The 21,421-nt window shown below is 35.8% G+C and overlaps 1 protein-coding gene across 1 annotated transcript; it reads right to left on the bottom strand.

Annotated features, from left to right (window-relative positions):
• Nucleotides 1–9,506: 9,506 nt before the first annotated feature.
• On the bottom strand, nt 9,507–18,557 carry LOC139712603 (galectin-3-binding protein B-like). Its single transcript, XM_071624411.1, has 6 exons — nt 18,390–18,557; nt 15,723–15,801; nt 14,720–15,028; nt 10,988–11,116; nt 9,958–10,239; nt 9,507–9,617 (listed from the first exon to the last, which is right to left on the bottom strand). The coding sequence occupies exons 1-5, from the start codon at nt 18,555–18,557 to the stop codon at nt 10,136–10,138; spliced, it is 789 nt and encodes a 262-aa protein (XP_071480512.1). The 3' UTR covers nt 9,507–9,617; nt 9,958–10,135.
• Nucleotides 18,558–21,421: the final 2,864 nt, after the last annotated feature.

Raw genomic sequence — 21,421 nt, forward strand, 5'->3', positions numbered from 1 at the left:
TCGGCTGGCAATCATTGTGACGAGATTCCTGTATGATATAGTGCTGATGGAAAAAAGGGGGAAATCAATCAATTAACAATCAATCAATCCGTAACTGACATCACCAATTATCATAAGCGAAGCGATATGAGGTAAATCATTAGCAAAATCATTATGTTCGATTGCCGTGGTTTTACGAGGAGTTGAAATGCAAAATAAGGATGTCACTGATTCAAAAAGAAAAAAACGAAAGTTTGGTTAATAACATTTGTTTATTGATATCCTCACACCTACTCTCGAGTTAATTTCTCTTCAAAAATGGATAGAAGTCGAAACGGTGAAAAGTTGTAAGATTCGCCAATCTTCAGACATAAACTTCTCTACCTCCTTACCACGAAACTCGTATCAAATCTAGTTCGGTTTCATGCATTCAAAATGTCTTCTTTATATGAAGTCACGGGAAGGTACGTGTCAGAGCCTACTCGCATGGTGAAATTCACAAGATTCATCCGCGTAGCGTGATTAGTCATTTAGTTTCCTGATTCACAAGCGAACACGATTTTTGTAATGGGATCTTGTTCTTATATTTCACTTTAAATGAATATCATTTGATGAGCTCTTCATCTTGCAGCTTCAGTGAAGGATATCAGATTTAGACTGCACATTCTTGTCTCTCTTACACTTATATTAGATGTGAACAATTTACTATAAAATATACAGTGAAGTTGGAATATATCGATACAGGGTCACTTTCGCCAACTTCGACAAATTCCCTTGTATCTTAGAAAATAAATCTAGCCTGTTTTCTGCAGTTTAGAGAAACAGAAAAAAAAAATCAAGCAATTTTGCAAAAGTGGTGTAATCAGCGTGTGAAGTGTCTCGTGAATTTAAATTACAGGACGTTTCTTACCAGACTAATGGTATTTAGATTTGAAAAGCGCGTAACACAAATCAAAGCACTAATGTAAGTATATAGGAATGAAAGAACTAGAAACAATACATTCATATACGATTGCATTGTAAGTCCTTGCATTTGCCACTTAGTTATATAAGGGATTTTTAAAACAAAATTTTCACATCTCTGAGAAAATCACGATCTTCAAGCACATTCAAGGGTCACCTCAAATGAAAAAAGAAAATAAAGAGAACATATCATTGCCTTCTAAATAATTTGAATTTGATGAAACCCATTGTAATGTAATTTAACGATTAATGCTGCAAGTTATATACGCACTCAGACAGGTGTGCCCTAAATTTATAGAAGGTATTTAGTAAATTATTATTTAACAGCATCCATTTCATTCATTTACCGATGAAAGATGAAATAAAAAGAGTATAGAGAAAGATTCGTAAGCGAATAACTTTTAGTTTAAATGTGAGTAGTAACATCTCAGGCATTTTAATGTATCCATTTTAAAAAGACGAGTTTCCCATGCTGGGAAACAAAACACTGCCTTTCAGTCCTAGATCATGTAGCATCTTAAATCCTACACTATTTCTCCCTCTCTATTGACATGATACTTTATCCTTCTATCATCTCATGTCTCAGTACTCTTGTTTTCACTGCCCGTCTATTATTACCGGTTTTTGTTGACTTTTGTCATTATTATATTCCTTGACGTTAATAATCACACCGTACTTCCTCCATTACATGCATACGGTGCCAGATACACAGGGAGGGACGTTAGATGTGTACACAGATACATGAATCAACTTTCATGTGTAGCAACTCGAATATGCAACCACCATTAAGTGCGTTTGTGAGTGTGTGTCTGTGCATCTTTGCATAGTCGTATGTTTTTCAGATGTAAAATACTGACTTGATTCTATGATGATGTAGATAAGGAGATATGGAGAAGAATAAACGTATTTTAGTCTTTCCAAAGTCTATTATTCGTTTGATTTCCCATGACCAACCAGGCAAACTATTCTATAAGAGATGACGAAAAAGCACTTGAAACAGCTGCTGAAGCACTCTAATAATTATTATTATTTCAACATGTATTCAAACAAAATCAATATTTTTAAAAGAAATCACTATTTCTGTAATATTTCAAGACGGTATTTTAAATTTCAACATATAACATGACATTGATGCATGTCCAAACAATTTTAATTTCTATTTTAAAAGATAAAAGTTATGAAAAGTTCAACACATGGCATAAGAAGACAGGGTGGGTGTCTGCACATTCAATTGTGGTTATAATCAACCGAAGTACAGTTGTTTTGTTTTTTTAAACGAATGGGTTGTTTCTTTCTAAACTCATGTATTACTAATACATTCAATGTCTGTAAAACAGAAGAAAAAACTGATGGTTACAGGAAATGCTGTCGGATGATGTATTGTTTCGGTATTCTGTCTGCTAGAACCCTCGCATGCCACCTCCTGCAAAGAAATACTTACAAAATTCCTCTCATACTGCTAAGCTGTTTTCGCCTAATTACATTTCGAAAATTGGAGTCCAGCCTTCATGCAGTAAGTGATCTCAAATAGGAATAACTTGCGTACATTAGGCCTATGTTCTTTTGTAGAAATCCAGTGTATAAACTATTCAAAAAAGTAAGGTAGTCTAATGTATATCACATTAAATACAAATGAATTGGTTACTTATTTCAAATACAATATGAACTGGAGCAGTGTAAGTTCAGAGAATAAATACACGGGTGCCTAGAAGTTTGCCTGCCTTTCAATCACGATTTCAGGATAGGTGGTCATGCGTTATTTTTCTTCATGGTTCTTTTTCGCTCCAATTCTTCTTACGTAAGTTTCAAGATCCTTTCATAACTCATTTGTTGGTCATCTTCTTCAACTGAGAACACCATTATTCGTATCATGTCAAGTCACTTTCCTTTGTTTCCTTGTAAACTTTATTCTAATGCTACATTTTATCAAATAACAAAACAAAATTTAAGTGAATTATGCAAAGTAATGTAAGCAAACGTGTAAGATAGTTTTGTCCTTGGATGAGAATGGGAACTGTTGGCAACAGAAAAAGGAGTCATGGAAGAGGTTTGTGAGGAGTGGAGAATGGAGAAAAAAAAAGTAAATACGCCAAAAAGAGCCAGCTAGGGAAATTTAAATGACTTGATAATTACACAAACAAAAACAAGATAATATATTTAACACATGTCATAAAATATGTCCTAAGCGTCATTTTACTTTAATAGACAAAATGAAAAAAGAGGATTTTTCTTAACTATTGTCAACCATTACTATTAGAATGACGATTTTGCTCATCTACTGATATCAGCAGTAAGCAGAGAAAATTTGTCTTACTGAGGAATTCACTGTCTGCTCTGGTCTATGTGTACAGATTACCGTCACGTGAATCTTGTCTAGTTCTTTTAAACATGTACTATATTGCGATTAATTCTGAATTACAGATTAAGAATTTTATTTTGTAGAACAGGTTTTTTTTTTTTTTTTTTGGGGGGGGGGTTAAATATATAATTGGAGAAAAATTCGAGAAATTCTTTGACTGAGGTCAGAAATAAAAAGCATGCACACAACAATTTCCTTAGAAAAATGTGCATGTAATTATCTAATAAGTACTAATTGAGGAAGAGAAGGAATAATAATTAAGAATGCTGACGTGTGTTAGGTTTAATGTTATAACAGTGGAGTAGGTCTACAAGAGGAATGTTACATGGTAATCGTTAACTTCTGATTGGCTAGGCCAGCTTTGGTGAGATCAACAATCACAGCTCAGAAGAAGTTGAGGGCTAGAGGGCTTTCACAAATCTCACGCCATCGCAGTTTTCAATTCAATTTAATTCAATTTCAACTTAATTTAATTTTTTTTTCGAAAAGAACATAAACATTTCACTTTCTTTTGTAACAGAGAATAAGATTGCATAATCAAAATAAAGTAAATTGAGAAAAATATAATCGTGGAACCTTGGAGTTACAAATACGCTGTCATGAAAATTGACTGAAGTGATATAGACGATATAACAATACGTAAAACATCGAAAAATGGAGGACCCCACTAAAAAGACAAGGCATGTAGAATGTAGGCCCCTCAGGTACAGAATGTCAAATAGAAAAAGAAATAACTGATGCAAAAAGGGGGGGGGGGGAAGGCTGGAAAAAAGTCAGAAAAAAGCCTTGAAGACCACTAAGAAGACAGAGTTACAAACAGATACACATACACACGCGAATAAAAATTTGAACGGGACTGGGACGACGAAACTAATAAAGGAAGACTAAAAGACAAGACAGAATGAGACAAGACATAACATAACAGGAAGAAAATATAGACCTAGGCCTGAGAAAATTCAGATATGACAATATTAGTGTAAGCATTTTCTTTATCGGTTTGTGTCATCAAATAAGTTATACCTTATGTCTGTGTAAATGTATAATATATATATATATATATATATATATATATATATAATATAATATAACTTTAATATGTTCCTAGTACTTTCCTACGTCTTGACTTGAATTGATTGAATGCAAAAGTGAAAATAATTTTAAAAAATCCAAGCACACACACGTCTTGTATCATGTATAGCTGAATAAGTGAGCAAAATTCTGAAAGCTTTTCCAACTTTTCTTTCATATGCAGGGCGGATTTTACCATTATCGCTGAACACAGCTTTCCCTTTAATACGTACATGTTCATCAAATCATCACAACTAACACACATACGAGAAGAAAAAGAGATATCACACAGGAATCCCATTCGGTCTAACCAAGGCAGGAATGACCTTAAATACAACACAACTGCCTAGAAATTCAGAAAATGACTTCATACAAGCAAAGGTAACACTTGCGTATATATAATGTCATATGAAATTAACTTTACGATAGAGTTTATGTTGAGACTGCAGATTATATATATATATATATATATATATATATATATATATGTATATATATTCATTATATAGTATTATATAACCATACGTCGAAACCTCCAAAACTGCCATTGTCAACAAACTTTTCGGACGCAAAATGATTTTGATTGCGAATAGTAAAAATTTAAATTGTCACAAAGGTTGTCAAAAAAAATACAGAATTGCACTTAACATTATAACCTCTTCTCTCTCTCTCTCTCTCTCTCTCTCTCTCTCCTCCCCGTGAGTCGGTAATATGTTTGTCATGGTATTGTAAACACACACACACACACACACACACACACACACACACACACACAAACGAACCAATACAAGAAATTACTGGCATTATAAAAACACATTGATGAAATCAGATGACAGATAAAAAGACATCATTTTTAATCTTTACTGGGTAATATCCTTTGCACAATCAAATAAAATAGATCCACGTTATAAGATTCGGTTTATCAGTTACCAAACATGACTGGAGTCATGCAGTATTTAAGCAAAATACATTCTTAGTATTAACCTAACTGTAGCTTGTTCACTAATCAATAATGCAATGAAATTGATATTAAAAATAGGTATTAGGTATGGCTTTCAAATATCAGTGTTATGAAATGTTATTGATTACAGAGGTCCGAAACAAAAATAAACAGCGGTTTGAGCAACATGAATAGAGACATTTGGTAATAGAGCTGTCTTTTTTCATCACAATGTTATTTTTTTTTTAATTCAGAATCAAATAGTAAAATGACTTGAAAGAAATAAAAAAAATCCTACTCGTTCTTATTCTTACCATGTGCCAAATACATTTATCAAGAATGATACGAAAAAATGAATATCATGATAGTTTTAGAACAGTACTTGACAGCACTTAAGTGATGAACAGGTAGGCCTAATTATGTAAAGAAAAAAAGATAACACAGAAGCTTTTTTCTCCCCAGCTTTATGAGTATCCCTGTTTTAAGTAAAATGAGCGCTTTATCAGAGTTTATCATTATCATTGAATAAAATGTAAAGAGTTCAACCTGCAACTGTTAAACTGTTCAAGAATGATACGAAAAAATGAATATCATGATAGTTTTAGAACAGTACTTGACAGCACTTAAGTGATGAACAGGTAGGCCTAATTATGTAAAGAAAAAAAGATAACACAGAAGCTTTTATCTCCCCAGCTTTATGAGTATCCCTGTTTTAAGTAAAATGAGCGCTTTATCAGAGTTTATCATTATCATTGAATAAAATGTAAAGAGTTCAACCTGCAACTGTTAAAGCAAGTCATAATGCTACATATTCATGAAAACAATCAAATCGCATGAAATCGATACATTTGCAATACAGATATCGATACGTCCAGTCTTAAATGAAATGAATATCTGTGGTTTAATAATAAGCAGGAATGAAACAAGACGCAGATGTAGTGTTTAAGAAAGAGCATGAAGCAAAACGAAAAAAGTATCCTATCATAGACAAAAACAACAACAAAAAGAAAACAAAACAAAACAAATATGGTTATCCCTGTCATGATTAAGAAGGTCAGATTGAAGACGAAGGTTAAGCTTTATTCAGCAGAAGCAATTAAACAGAAAAAAAAGGTTTGAATGTAATACAGGGCGTTTAATTTTCAAAAGACAGTGGCCTCTCTTCTCTTGACTATTACTGTCGCACAGGTCAACAACGACAGGAAGAACACGGCGACGAGCAGGGCGTACATGGTCGACGATTGTTGGAGAAATCCTCGACGAAGACCAGCAATTGGACCTGTAGTAATGCAGGACCAGATGTTAAGTGAGTGAAAATCACTTCGACAGAACGGAAAAAAGAACTATAAAGACGTTATGAGGAAATTTCATTCTGCGTCTAGACTGTAAGACCCCTGATTTTCTCGTCCACTTACATACAACTGATCGTATCACCTACAGGATGCAATAATGTATGAGTTTGACACCGTCTTTCAGTGTTTCGTAGGAGTTAACTACAACTGACAAACAAACACACACACACACACACAGATTCCTGCTTTCGAGTGAATTATACTATTAGAACATGTCTTACAAAATCGAGTCAAATTGGTATATTTATTTAGAGTTTATGAAAACACTCCATGACTTCTTTACGTATTTCTATTACAAATGTGTTTATTTCTCTGTTTATTTGATGGTAATGAAAATAATTTCAAACTTGGAACTTGAACTTTGAATCATCATCGGAGTACCTCGCGCTGACTTTAATACCTTTATCCGAGCCCAAAGTTGGACAGTGTTCAGCACTTGTGTAGGTCCAACCAATCCCGTTAGTCCCAGAGCACGTGACATTTATGCACCTGTTGCCTGGGCGTGGTCTGAAGAGAGCCGAGGCGCAGCTGGACGAGGAAAGCGTGGTGTTGTCGACTCCGATGGTGTAAGTGTGAAGGTGTGGGAACGGCTGGTCTTGAAGACTAATGTGACACGTGATGACGAGAATGACCTGGCTTCTTTCCCCATTGATCTCCTGAGTCTCAATGGAGAGGATGTTCCTCGCTGGGGGCGCTTGACCTATGAGAGAGGATACAATGTATGTGTCTTCATCCAAAAGCAGAACAAACTTATTCTCGACAAGTTCATTAAAAACAAAAAGTACATAGTATTATAACCATAAAATATTGTCACTTAGAATAATTTATGAAATAAACAAGCCATTTGTTTTCTCTTTAATTGTCTTATCTCCACCCATAACAAGCCTATAAAACTTGCCTAAACAAAACATAATAAAGAAATCAAAAAGCCGAAATAATATATGTGACCCTGCACCTCAAAACAAACAAAAAGTCGCCAGACATGAATTTTTAGTTAAGACCATATTCTGAAAGAGCAGACTTTAAGCTTTAAAATGATGTATAACTCAAATCAAATGGACTCTCCTAACCTATCTAAATATTGGAAAGAAAGCAAAAACTCAGGAAAAGTGTGAACTGAGAAAAGAGGCTCTGAAGTACAGTGTCTATTCAAGCGCTTAATCTTTACCAAACCGTGCTGGCTGTGCGATGAATGGGACAAAAAACAGGAAGTAAACCTCCAGAGTAACAACAATGAAGGGATTATCAGATTAAACTGAAATTAAGCATGCCTCATTAACACATTCTGTCCATAATTAATGCCAACTTTCAATGCAGTAGCCTTATCTTTTCAAAAGTTATTAAAGTTGAAAGTGAAGAGTGTGGACAAGGTTTTTCAGAAATGAAAAAGGGACTCTAAAGACACACCTAATCACACTATTCTACCAAAAATGTTTGAAATAAACTGCTAAAAAACCACACTTTCCTGCCCATTTTATGATACCAAATTTTAGCATAATGTAAAAGAAGACCCACTCTTTCAGAAAATACGAAAAAGTCAAGTTCGGCTAAGTTGACCCATTTCACTTATTTTCAGTCCTCACGCAAAATCAGTGTGTGCGACTTTATGTTCGTTTTGAGGTGCACAGTCACATATAAAAGCATTTAAACACATTTGAACATGAACTCTCAATCAAATAAGAAATATCATCTATTATCCTTTCTATTATTATCAGAAGCTATAAGGAATCTACCTGGTCTCAGTGGGCAGTAGTTCCACGTAGAAACCGTCTCCCCGAATTGATTGATACCGGTACACGATATATCGATACACCGGTTGGGTTGACCTTCCATGATCGTTGAAGATGCGTTTGACCTTGACAAAATGTCTCCATCAGCGGTGATTTCGAAGACACCGATCGGTGGAAACGGTTGATCGATCGGATCCACGTGACATGAGATACTGAGATTCGTTCCCCACTCATCCTTGTCTTCTTCTACCTTGATAGAAATGATGTTAGGCGCAGGTGGGTCTGAGAAATGGAAAGAGATGTACATGGGGTGTAGTACAAAAAGTTGACAAAAGTTGAGGAGGCCTTATAGCATAATGTATTGCTTTAAACATAGACATGAATCCGGCTTTATGGACACAATGTGTTGGAAGTGTGCACTAAATAATGCCAGCGCTAAAGCAGGCAATTGGAAAGGACTTAATAAAGTTAAACAAGACACAATTACTTTATGAAGGAGACATGTAGCATCTCCTTAATTAAGTAATAATGACCATGTAAAGTTTCTCTAGGGCTGGATCCAATGCACACGTCAAACGAGTCTTACTTCGGGTAAAGCGCTAAAGCAGAACAATGAAATTCTGTATTATATTTTGTTGTGAAAGGAAGCCTTCTTCAATTACAAACATTGTTTGGTTGTTTGTAATACATTAACATTAATGAAAGGGGAAAAGTCCATATTCCTGGACAGAAATTAAACTTAATGAATGGCAGATCTCTGATATTTTCAGCTTTTCCCACGAATCCCTAAAGTCCCGAATTACTCCATACCATTGCAAATGATTTCCAAAATTTACAAGAACATGTCCCGTAAAGGATTTCTACAGAAGAAATAACTCTATTAATCAATGCCGTGGAGACGATGGGAGAGAGGTACTTTTTGATTTCCTATTGCTCACCCCTCGGACAGTGCTTTGCCAACGTGGAAGTAATTCCGACGCCATTAGTAGCGGAACACGTGACATTAATACACCTGTTTGGGCGTGGTCTCAAGACGGCCGAGGTCCAGCTCGCGTTGGACAGGATGGTCCCATCAACTCCAATTGAATACGAATGGAGGTACGGGTACGGCTGGTCGGTCAGGTTCGCTCTGCACAGGATTAGTAGATTCATCTGACGGCCTTTGTCTAGGAACTCCGAAGTCTTGATCGACAAGATATCAGATGCGGGGAGTTCGCCACTGGTTTCTAGTGAAAATGAAAGACGTGCAGTTACAATGTTATAACTAATTACGCTCCATAGGTAGTCAGAAGAGTGACACTAGTAATAAAAACGAAATTATCCAACTAGTTTATGCTGGTTTTGTTGGAAATCCTTGTAATGGCAGTGGAATAGTGACATTGATAATAGTTCCAAATCTCCCTGTAGTGGTTATGACCGTCATCAAATTACAAGTGTTCCAAAGCCAAAGCTTACTTCATGTAGTGACCCTATCAAGTATTACAAAATCTCGGATGGCTTTGGAGTGTGATAGATACTTGGTGCCTAATATCATAGCAGGATTCAAAATTGCAAATGTGTTCTTACCGCAGCTTTTGGTACAGTACGTCTGTGTGCTGGTCGTCCTACCGATCTCATTATCACCGGTGCAGGAGATTTCTACGCATCCACTAGGAAGAGGGTCAAGGGTCACCGAAGGGGAGTTTGAAGATGACTGAATGACGTCATTGATTGCAATGTCGTATGTACTGATTGATGGAAATGGTTAATCACATAGGTTGACGTGACACGTGATGTTAAGGTCATTGGTTTCGTGTTCATCCTGGAGATGGCGGATCTGGATGAGGATGATATTATCCCCGGGGGCATCTGTCACGTTAACAAAGGCAGACAGCTAGTCTGGTCACTGCTGATTGAAGTCTACCTCAGGTTATACTATCTAATTTTATACACTGTTGGTCATAAACATTGAATGAATCATTTTAGACTTAATTCAAACGTTTCTGTTAGTATTTGCTATGGTCTACACAAACGGAAACGGTAGATGAGTAATTATGTATCCTGTCCCAATTATACAGGGAATGTCCTAACATTGTGGAAATGTGTCTTACGTAATAATGTCGTTTGTTCGAGACTATAAAATCCTTTACATGGAGAATTCCGTCTCCTCCAGGCAGGTTTTTGAGCTCTTTGAATCGTTTGCAATAAAAATCGGTAGAGATGATCCCTGGGCTATTCCTTGCCTAATGTATAATACTACGCGAGAGAGCTGCAGCACTGCGGCAGGAGGGCTTCAAAAAATATAATATTTAGAATATCGTCGGAACATCAAAGAGTACAATTTGTGAGATCCTGAAACGTCAAAGTGATGCATGGAAAGTGCGTGTGTATTTTACTCCTGTCTGTGTTTTGCAGGATTAGTAAAGTTTTTTATTTGATCTGAATTCTTAAACATGATGGCTTGTCTTTTTACAACCATTAAACAATATCATAAAGTAGCCTAACAATCTTGAATAACCCTCGAATTACATCATTCAAAAAAGCTTATCTCAATCATGCGGAATTTGCCCAATATTTTCCAACCCCAAAATTATTGTTTTAAAGAAAATATACTTACGTTGGACTTGCAATGTTCTGGTCTGTTCGCTGCTGAGAACCTTGCACTGAAGGACGCCCTCATGGTCAGCTACCGTCGGAGTTAATGCCAGCTCGCTGCGAACGTTGTACGTTTTTACTTTGACGGTTCCTTAAAGAGAGAGAGAGAGAGGGAGGGAGAGGAAGCAAAATGATATTAAACGGGTCATTATTTTGATAATTCAATATTAATCTTAACTTGTTTGACCGTAAGGAAGGACCATGAACCATTAACATCCTCTAGTTATAGATCGCAATCTGATTCGTCAAGATATTCTCTTGAAAATGAAATCTTTAAGAACTTTTGTCAAAAAGAATCATATTAGCGAACTTAAGAAGAATCGCATTTCCAGAGCAGCTATTATAGTGCTGTCTAATCCATAAAACTTGTAACAAATATAGATGTAGTAGGGGAAATGATAAATAATGTTCATATTTGAATGTGGCATTTTTTATAGTGTGAAGGATATATTCCTCCACCACCCCACCCAGTGACTATTACTGTTGTTGTTTTGGGGATTTAATCCTTTTCGGTGATACAATGCGTGTCATCAGTAGACATTCTAGTGTCATCCAAGACCGAGTCCGAGTCAAAACACTTTGAATCCACGTCTGTTTCAAATCATATGTCCTCTAAATATGAAATCATCGTAATAAAAACATCCCAAGCTTTAAAACCATCACTTATTGAGATACAGTACATGTATTTGGCTATCTGAACTACCTCTTTATATAGGAAATAGTTTTCCCCCAAATTTCTACGAATACATGGACGGATTTATCTTGTCACTCTTTCGTCTGTCCTATGACACACATTTCTAGTTATTTCAAAGGAAACCAAAACCCAAATATGAATGCGGATTAAGAAAAAACAGCAATATTTAAGTAGGACGTGATTATTAATGAAGTTTTTAAGAACAGTAAACAATTGATTCAAAATGTATAATATACTGTTGATTATGGATATCGTTATAAACTTTTGCACGTGTTAAAGGGATAGTACAGTTTTGGTTGAGATGAGAAATAGGCTTTCGAATTTTTGCAAGATACTAAGAAAACACTTATGATATAGCACAGAGCATACCATTTTAAGAGGAATTCAAAGTTTTTATTTTGATGAAAATCGGGTTTGGAATAACTGAAACATCCAAAAACAAAGTAAAACAAAGCGATGGTTATAAAGTGTGGGTCCCACACTTTATTAGAATCGTTCTTTTTTGGATATCTCAGCCATTTCAAAACCAATTTTTATCAAATAAACGTTGAATTCCTCATAAAATTGCATGCTCTTTCATATTTCATATGAGATTTCTCATTATCTCACATAAAAATGTTAGAAACCTGAAATTAGGTCTCAACCAGAACTGTACGATCCCTTTAAGGGTCATCATATCACTTTTTTATTATCCTTGCAAAGTATACATTTTTTTTCTTTTCATTCAATTCATTTGTAGGCCCTACATAAATTTTGTAATATACTTTGTGATTCAAGCTGTTATATGAAGAGCTCAGTTGCAAAAGGTACTACTTCCATTTTCCATCAAAATCCACTTTTTGGTCTTGATGTACTCATTTTAAGGACCTCTTTACACCTATAATAACGAAAAGCTGAATTTCCAACCAGAAAGTGTTAAAAAATTACATTCAAAAATCAGTTCGGTTGCAAAAGGTACTACATCCATTTTAGTTCGGTTGCAAAAGGTACTACATCCACTCCAATGACATCATCGGGAAATTGACCAATCAGAGTGCAGCATTGGCTTGACCCTCTCCCATTGTGTACTGACTTAATCTGTAAACAAAAGAGGTTGGCTTCTGGCTTTCTGGCTTTCCGTTAAAATCACCACGCAAATCTGACCAATATCTTGAAAAACTCACTACATTTTTATCAAGCAATGTAGGAAAATGAAGGAGAACTCATTGACAAAACAAACCATCCCAGGAGAAGGATCGTGAATTAAAAGCAGTCGACAAGAGCAAAGGGAAAACTGGAGAAATTACGAGACTCTCATGTAGTCCCACATACTGCATCTACTGTTAGTTACCGGTACCGTGCGTTACTGCTAGCAGTGTGTTGAGTTTGAGCCATTAATTGTCCCCAGAGTAAAGTACAGACACTTTGTAGGTATGGTCTATTTCTTACATAAATAGCTTAACAGCTAATAAGTGTTTGACAACTAGTCTGAAAGCAAAGTTACTTTGTTAGATGTATACAGCGGCATGAAATTCTGACATCCTACCAACAGTGCTTTACCTGTGGGTATGCTGTGATATTCTATACGTGCATGATGTCAAGTACCAGGCCTCAGGGCTTGAAAGTACATTGTGATATACAGCTTTGAACACTAGATTTATATTCATTCTTGTAAATGACACCTTTTGCTTATACAATGTCACAAAGGTAATACCAAATGTGCGTTTAATATAGGTGGTCATATTACTCATCGACGGTCTTGATAAGCTATTAGATTATCAAATTTATCTTACCTGATAAAGAAAATACAACAATGAAATTCATGTAATGAATTTAATTACACCGTTGAGAAAATACAGCACATTCAGATGCTGCTTTTCCACCTTTCCCTTAGAAGTTACATTGCAAAAAAAAAAAACGAAGAAAAGATAATAAATACAGTATTCTTGAGACACGTGAAGGGACAATTCACAGAGAGAAAAATAGCCAAAAATTTAATTCAAAGAGGAAAAAGATAAGAAATCTTGAGGTAAAGCTCGTGAGAGAAAAACAAAAGGAAATGGAAGAGAGAAATCACCTGGTGAGATATTGTGACCCCTCCCCGTCTATAACTGGTCACGCATAATGGATCCCCCCCCCCCATGCTTATGACCAATGACAGTCATTCATTCAAAACATTAGTCAGCAAGGGAGAAGTAGGGCATTAGCGATGCACATTGGTTTGTTATTCTTGATGCTAAATAGGGCAGGGCATTGTCAATTACCTAGGCCCCCTTGACCTCGTATCCCATCCCCATCAACACCATTGCTGATAAATAAATCCGCGAAACACGTCATAACATCACACCAGATATATCTCAGGCATGTGAAATTTCGGTTTCAAAAGGTACTACATCCACTTTCGGTTGCAAAAGAAACTACATCCACAAAAATATAAAAATGTTTAATTCATAAAAAATAAATGAATGGACCTGGATTTTCTCAGAGAGTGGTTTTAGTGTTGTATCACCTAGCAGTATAATAGGGGGAAATAGCATGCCAGTCTGAGCTTGCTAAATATGATAATTAAAAAATCTCGTTTTTCTCAGAACTTGAAATTATGGATGTAGTACCTTTTGAAACCGAACTCTTCATATGTGCATCCTTTGCAAAATTTTGATGAGATTATGGTTTGTAAAGTGAATGCATTGGGCATGTACTACAATTAAACCTGAGGTTGGATTTTGATTGAATATGACATTGATGATATTATGCTTTATAGAAAAAAAAAAAAACATTTACAACATGCAAACACCGTCAGGAAAGTCATTTACTATGAAGAATGACATGTAATATAGATATTTGAATCCCCTAAAAAGGAAAACAAAGGCACTTTCAATAGGCAAAACCCCCGACCAGTCCTCAAGAACATAGTTGAGAAAAATACGTTTTGATCCTATGTACCTTGACAAGAGTAGCATGGGGTGCTTTTCTGTCTGCCTACGAATCGATAAGTTCCGTAGATTAGTGGAATAAACTTACTGTCTCCCTCACACCTCACTCCAGCGTCTTCATTATGTTCACAATTTTCACATCCCCAGTACGCACGGCGACATTGCAGCAGAGATTGTTCCGTTCCATCACATCTGATTGGGTCAAGCCAGATAGGTCCAGATCCCTCCCCGAAATGGGCTTCAGTATAATGAGCAGAGGCTGATGGGTAGCCGAGCTCTCTGCACACCACGTGCGCTTCGTTGATACTCCAACAATCGTCACAAACCGTGCCCCACTGCCCGTTACACCTTATCTCAACTCGGCCCTCCCTTTCGCTTGATTCACCTACAAGCCTCACTGCAATTTTTGAGAAAAGAATATATCGATTCGTCTTACCACGACCAAAAAGTAAAATACAAACAACCAACCAATCAACCAACCAACCAACCAAACAAACAAGTAAAAAAAAAAAAAAAAACACGCATTCGGAAGTCAATATGATGTATTATTCTACTACTTATCGGCAGGGTTGAAATTCTTTTACACAATGTCTGTATTCAAAAATTAGAGATGCAGTCAATACGCACAAAAGAATAACGCATGTGTGATCTGATATGTGTATTCTTGTGCTTGTATGATCGAATAATTAACCACTATCAACCTACAAGCAATGCTTCTATGTAGATTCCTCATATTTCATGTTCAATTGTCTTAAATGCTGTATTTGTCAATTCATCCATGTATTTTCTTTTGTTATGTTTATGGTTTATTTGTTGAAATGTGGAATATGGAGCAATAAAAAAATGAAAACAAACTAGATGGATGCTTGCTGGTGAAGTCTTCCGAAAAATTGCTCAGTTTAATTCATTTAGTCATTTCACAAGAGAGGAAGACAACAAAATGTAAAGATCTAAGAAATCTAATGTGGACGCAATGTGTGACATCAAAACTTTCATTTTTTCAAACAAATCATTTTTTTTTTCTTTTACCCGGATGTTAACTGTGTGTTTTGGAACGTTGTCAACATGATTATCAAGCTGCATGTACTCACCCGCAAAGCCGGGACACGTACTTGAGCCAGTGTTACAGTCGCAATTATATAGTGTGGCCGCTGTACTCTTGGACTTGGTCTGTCTTTGTCAGTCAGTATTGCCTTGCATCCATATCGCAAGGCACCATCTTCTTGTCGAGTTTTTAATGATGATTTCCTGAAGAATGTGGATAAAAGGAATAAGTTGGGACTTATCCTTATCACTGATTCACTAAGACAGAAGCACCAATGATTAATACCAGACATATAATTAACATGAAATCGGTGGAAAAAAGGACTGCCATTTCCGTCCATCAGGAATTCAAACCTGTCTGGAAATATCAGCTGCTTGTCAGCAAACCTGTCATAATACTTTTCCTAGAGCCAGTCATTATCACCAATACTGATACTCTTTTTATTTTGAAACGCTTATTTAGAACGGAGTGAGACAAAGGATCAAACATGAAACATCTCCTACATCGAAGTGGCAGAAAATAAACATGAAAACACAATTTATTAATGTCAGTTGTTTTATGAACTTACATCGCTAACACAGTCAACGTCTGCAAGTTTCATATTCAGTGTGATTTATATACAAGGAAGACATCAAACTGTATAATTGAGCAAAAACAATCATAATGCGGTCCTTTTACCTCTGTTGTAGTGGGGACTTTATGCCATGACACACATCACTCTACCAGCACGTTCTATGTCGGAGGATGACAAAGTTACTCGTGAACCCCAAACTACACACCTGATGGACTTATATCACCTCAGGTAAGATGAACAAGTATTCAAACACTAGACGCCTATTGTAAATGGACACAATTCTTACCCTGCAGGGTGTTAAAACGCCTGTTTCTGTGATTAGTCGTGATTGTAGGTGAAAGTTCACTTCCGTTTTCAACTCCAATGCTTTTCCCTTTTGCGGTCCCTGTGACAAATATCTTTAACGCTATATTCATTTCGACAATGGAAACATCAATTACGCTTGAAATCGGTTACCTATATTCTACACACTTGGTATGGCATCGATGCCATTGCTGACTTGAGTCTTTCAAGTGACCCGGATTCAGCAGGGATTTTTTGTGACCTCAAAAATACGAGTCTGGACTAGTACAAGAATGTTAATTGTAATCTTTATAAGCAATAGGCAGAAAATGCATGTCTCCCAACATTAACGACAACCTTTTGATTTAGCTTTTTGTTAGTTTTACAAGTAAAGTTACGACTTCCTAGACTAGTCTACACTCCAGAAAGTTCCGGCATAGGTTTCTGTGCATTTCTTGATCTCTTTGAATATTTTTCCGGTCAGTCTATAACCGTAGAGGGTCCGTTATAAAAACCTCATAACCTGCCTATGTCGCTCTTGAAAATATTTAACACCATGCCTTAAAAGCAGCAGATTTATTATGTTTTTGAATATGACAATGGAAAAATAGGCTGTAAAGTTAAGTACAGTGATTCTTTAGGGACAGGTTGCCGTATGAGCCCACTGAAGAAAATATTTCTGAAGATTAAGAATCAGATCGTTTTGTTTCGCTCTCTTGATATCGGTCAAAGTTCATATCCGATCAACCTGCGCATTGAGTTCATCTGAGAACATGGGTAACTTCGTCATCACTGTAGGCGTGAACTGGAAGATGAGTTTTCTAACATATTTCACTAATCATTCCTAATCTGTAAGTAATATCATTATTATGAGGGTACAGCAGGGTTTCATTCATGTTCCTGTATGTTTTCTTCCGAAATTGTGTTTATAAGTAGTTTTTCTTTTATTTTCATATTCTCCCTACATCTACACACAAATTAGAGTGTCCGTTGAGAGTCTGTAAACTTTCTTCCCTTTCTCTCTTCTCGGCTCTATTGTATGGAAGACGAAAATTACACTCATTCTCTCCTAAAATTTGTCAAATCTTTGCCTTCTACAGCTGTGTGTGGGTAGAAGATGTATTTCTTTGTCTTTTAGAATCATGTTGCGTGTAATGAATGCATTGCCTTCGGAATAGATGTGAGCGTACCCATCGAGGGTATCGCACTAGGTGAAAGGTGACTTCCGTCGGAGTTAGCAGATTCACTTTTTTTTTTAAGCGTCCTCTCTCTTTGCCCTCGATGTAGATATTGAAATTTAATTGAAAAAAAAATTCTGTTGAAATTAGAGTGAGACTAAATCTCTAGAATACGATAGTAAATAAAGGGCAGAAAAAAAAACATCAGTTTAATTGTTATTTGTCTCTATATTTCGTAGAATGCATCACATCTCTCCCTCATCTAAGCGCATTGTCTATAACGCCATGTCATTATTCATTAATGGACATATATATGATATATATATATATATATATATATATATACACACATATACGTGTGTGTGTGTGTGTGTGTATGTTTGATTTTTTTTTTTCGTGCTATAACACGGAACAAATCCAATCCAGCTCTTGCATCACGTCTACTTAATTCTGATATACCCCTGTGCCAAGATGTGACCACACGGAAGCAAGGAGCAGAAATTCGCAACGAAAATTAAGCCTAAAAGTCTTGATTTTCACGCTCTTTCGAAAATTCTGTTCGAATAAACTACGACATCAACTTGGTCCAGACAGCGTCTTAGAGTTCTAAAAATAACAGATTTCAAAGATCCTCGCCTAAAAAGTCATCATTCTATCTAGTGCCGCATGTAGGTTGTACTGTATTTTCCACAAAGACGTCGCTAGTGGTGGTGAAGCCGTCTGAGATATTGACGCCATTCAAAGACCATGTCGGTACAGCCGAGCCTGAGACATCATTTCCAGTGCAAATCGCGGTGACTTCACGGCCAGCCCGTAGAGGCGAGGGTACCTCGAGGTTCAACGTCATTCCAGCTGAAAAGGAAATGTAGGAAGATCGACTGTTAGATCTCAATAAAGTCGAACATAACAAAATGGGAAGAAATGTCTTTTATGGGAGAAATGTCTTCTGTGTTTGCTTGAACAATATATCCATCATTCACAATCACATATATTACACAGGAAAAAGATGATATAGCGTTTTTCCTGATATGATATAACGGATAAATGAAATTGATATTTTAGATGAATAATGCAATTGATGCGATGGTATGATATACATCAAAATGATCAAACTAAATGAAACAGTAAGATAATTATTTTCATGAGTTTGAGGACTTTCATTCCCACTTTTGAATTTCCACTGAAAGTTTCAGCAGGTCTTTTTTTCAGGTCTTTTCATCCTGTTGATTCAGACTTTTAGGATGTACACAGAAATACGTATCAAAATGAACACAAGCGTAAAATGTTGATGAAAAAAAAAATAAACGAAGTCTTAAAGGATTGCTTACCACCGAGGTGAATGTATATGAAAAGAAGCCCGAACAGCACCAATACTCGGTTGTCAATCATTGTGAGAAGATTCCTGTATGATTTGAAAATATTAAAATAAATACATAGATAAATCAATCAATCAATCAATCAATCAATCAATCAATCAATCAATCAATCAAACAATCGATTGATTAAGCAATTATATCACGAATGAACATAAGTGAGGCGAGACCTATCAAACCCAAAGTCATTATTTTTTATTTACATAGTTTTACAAGTAGTTGATTAATACGCTTGAATATGATAACATGAATATCAATATTTCGAAGAGAAACAAAATCTGCATTGGTTGATTGCTTTCCTCACACCTACTCTCAAGTATCTCTATGACAAATGTGAGAAGTTGTAAAATTCGCCAATCTCCAAATATAAACTTCTCTGTCTCGTTTACCACGAAGCTAGTATCAAATCAGGTTCGGTACCATGCGTGCAATTAATATGTCTGGCTTTTATTGAGTCACTGGACGATAAGTGCATATGAAAGAGGCATCTCACATCGTCGGCGTTTTCACGAACCGACGCTATTTCGTTTTTGAGCGAAAATGCAGTTCTGAGAAAATCGCGTTTAAAGATCTCACAAGTTTAGACAACGTTATCAATGACTTTTCCTGTCTTGTGTGTGAAAATTTTGACAGGGTGATGAGAGTGGAAGTTGTTCTTCATATCCATAGTGTAATTTTAGTGTGAATTTAAAAAATCTACGAGATTTCTGTCTTCAAACTCACTGCGTCGGTTCGTAAATCCATCGTTTCTTGCGCGCACCATAGGCTATGTACTTAAGCGCGGGTCTCACGAACCGACGTAAGTTGTATTACGCCGGTTCGTGAGACCCGCGCTGTAGGGCCTGTACAATAGGTAACGTGCAATACGCTTGTATTTACGAACCGTCGCTATTTCATTTTCGTATGTGTTTACATACAAATACTATTGGGGCTATACCTGCTTATCAACAATAACCTTATTAATTGAAATTAATTGTCATGTAATGATTGTTGTGATGATACCAATACATTTAGTGATAATTAAGATGATAATACAAGCCAGTTTCTCTTAATTGTTCTAAAAAGAGTGTTATTGTTTTCATCTTCATTTAGTACACGCATGTATTGTTATTATAGCTGTGGTTGATCGTTCCAAAGATTTCTTTGCCCCCCCTTTTTGTGGATATATTATTTAACACTTTTGCACGTGGACATCTATCATTTGGTAATACATGTACTCGGTATACTGTGTTTCATATTTTTTTACTTTTTACTGTTTTTTTAAAACTTTTTTAACTTACTTTTTTATTTTTTCACATTATTTTTAATTCAAATTTAGTTCACTTCTTTCATAATAATTATGAATATTTGTTCTAAGATGAAGGATACCGCTAAATCTTGGGAAAAAGACGTGCCAGTCAGTAATAATTACTTGTATTTACTCATCTTTCATGCTCATGTATGCACTCTGTTATTTCTTTCTCTGAAATAATCTATTAATTTCTTTATTTCTTATTATTCCACATATTTGTGACATTTACTTTGTCACAATTTTTATCAATGTCATAATTGTCATTTGGCTCGCATGCGAATTCACTCATAATTCCTCATTTTCCATCTTTCTCTTTCCTGCTCAACAGATTCTATGATAGCTGCACCTGATCATATAAAAACATAAAACTCATCCTGCATGCACTCTTCGAAACTGATAAACTCCTAAAAATACATAAATATCAACACTATCAGAATTTCAAGCTTCATTTCAAATACTTAATAATGGTCATGTTTAATTATGCCTTTTGCAGCAATATATTGAAGAGGTACATTATGTAATCGAAGAAACATAGGTACTCAATAAAATATCAAATTTGAATTATTCAGAGATGAGTAATGACAATGGGAAGGATAACAATTGTGGAAGAGCTCCATAAATCAATACATATCTAATGGCAAATGGAGATGGAATCAAGATTCAAGAATATGTGTAATTCAAGTTCATTATTATGTCAGTTCTTGTGTGTTCACAAAAAGAGGAACACAGTTCGAACATGCACACCAAATCTTACATCGTACATTTACATCTATAGAGTGCGGACGGAACATATACAAGAGAAAGAATAACATTCTCAAATCAATATATCAAGCATAACTATGTATATGAACACAAAAAGATGTTGCTGCGTATGCATGAAGCTTGAGAGTGCTGCAACACCCATATGCTCAGATAAAAACTTGATGTATATCATACAAAAGAGAAGAGGTACTGCATGTACATGTAGTTACACTATTCACAGGACAGTAGAGAAAAAGCACGAGAGAGAGCACGAGAGAAATGGGTGTCTAAAATAGGTCGATGTAA

This window comes from Diadema antillarum, unplaced genomic scaffold (assembly GCF_040938485.1).
Source record: "Diadema antillarum isolate AM-2024a unplaced genomic scaffold, OU_Dant_1.0 seq00001826_RagTag, whole genome shotgun sequence".
Taxonomy (NCBI): Eukaryota; Metazoa; Echinodermata; class Echinoidea; order Diadematoida; family Diadematidae; genus Diadema; species Diadema antillarum.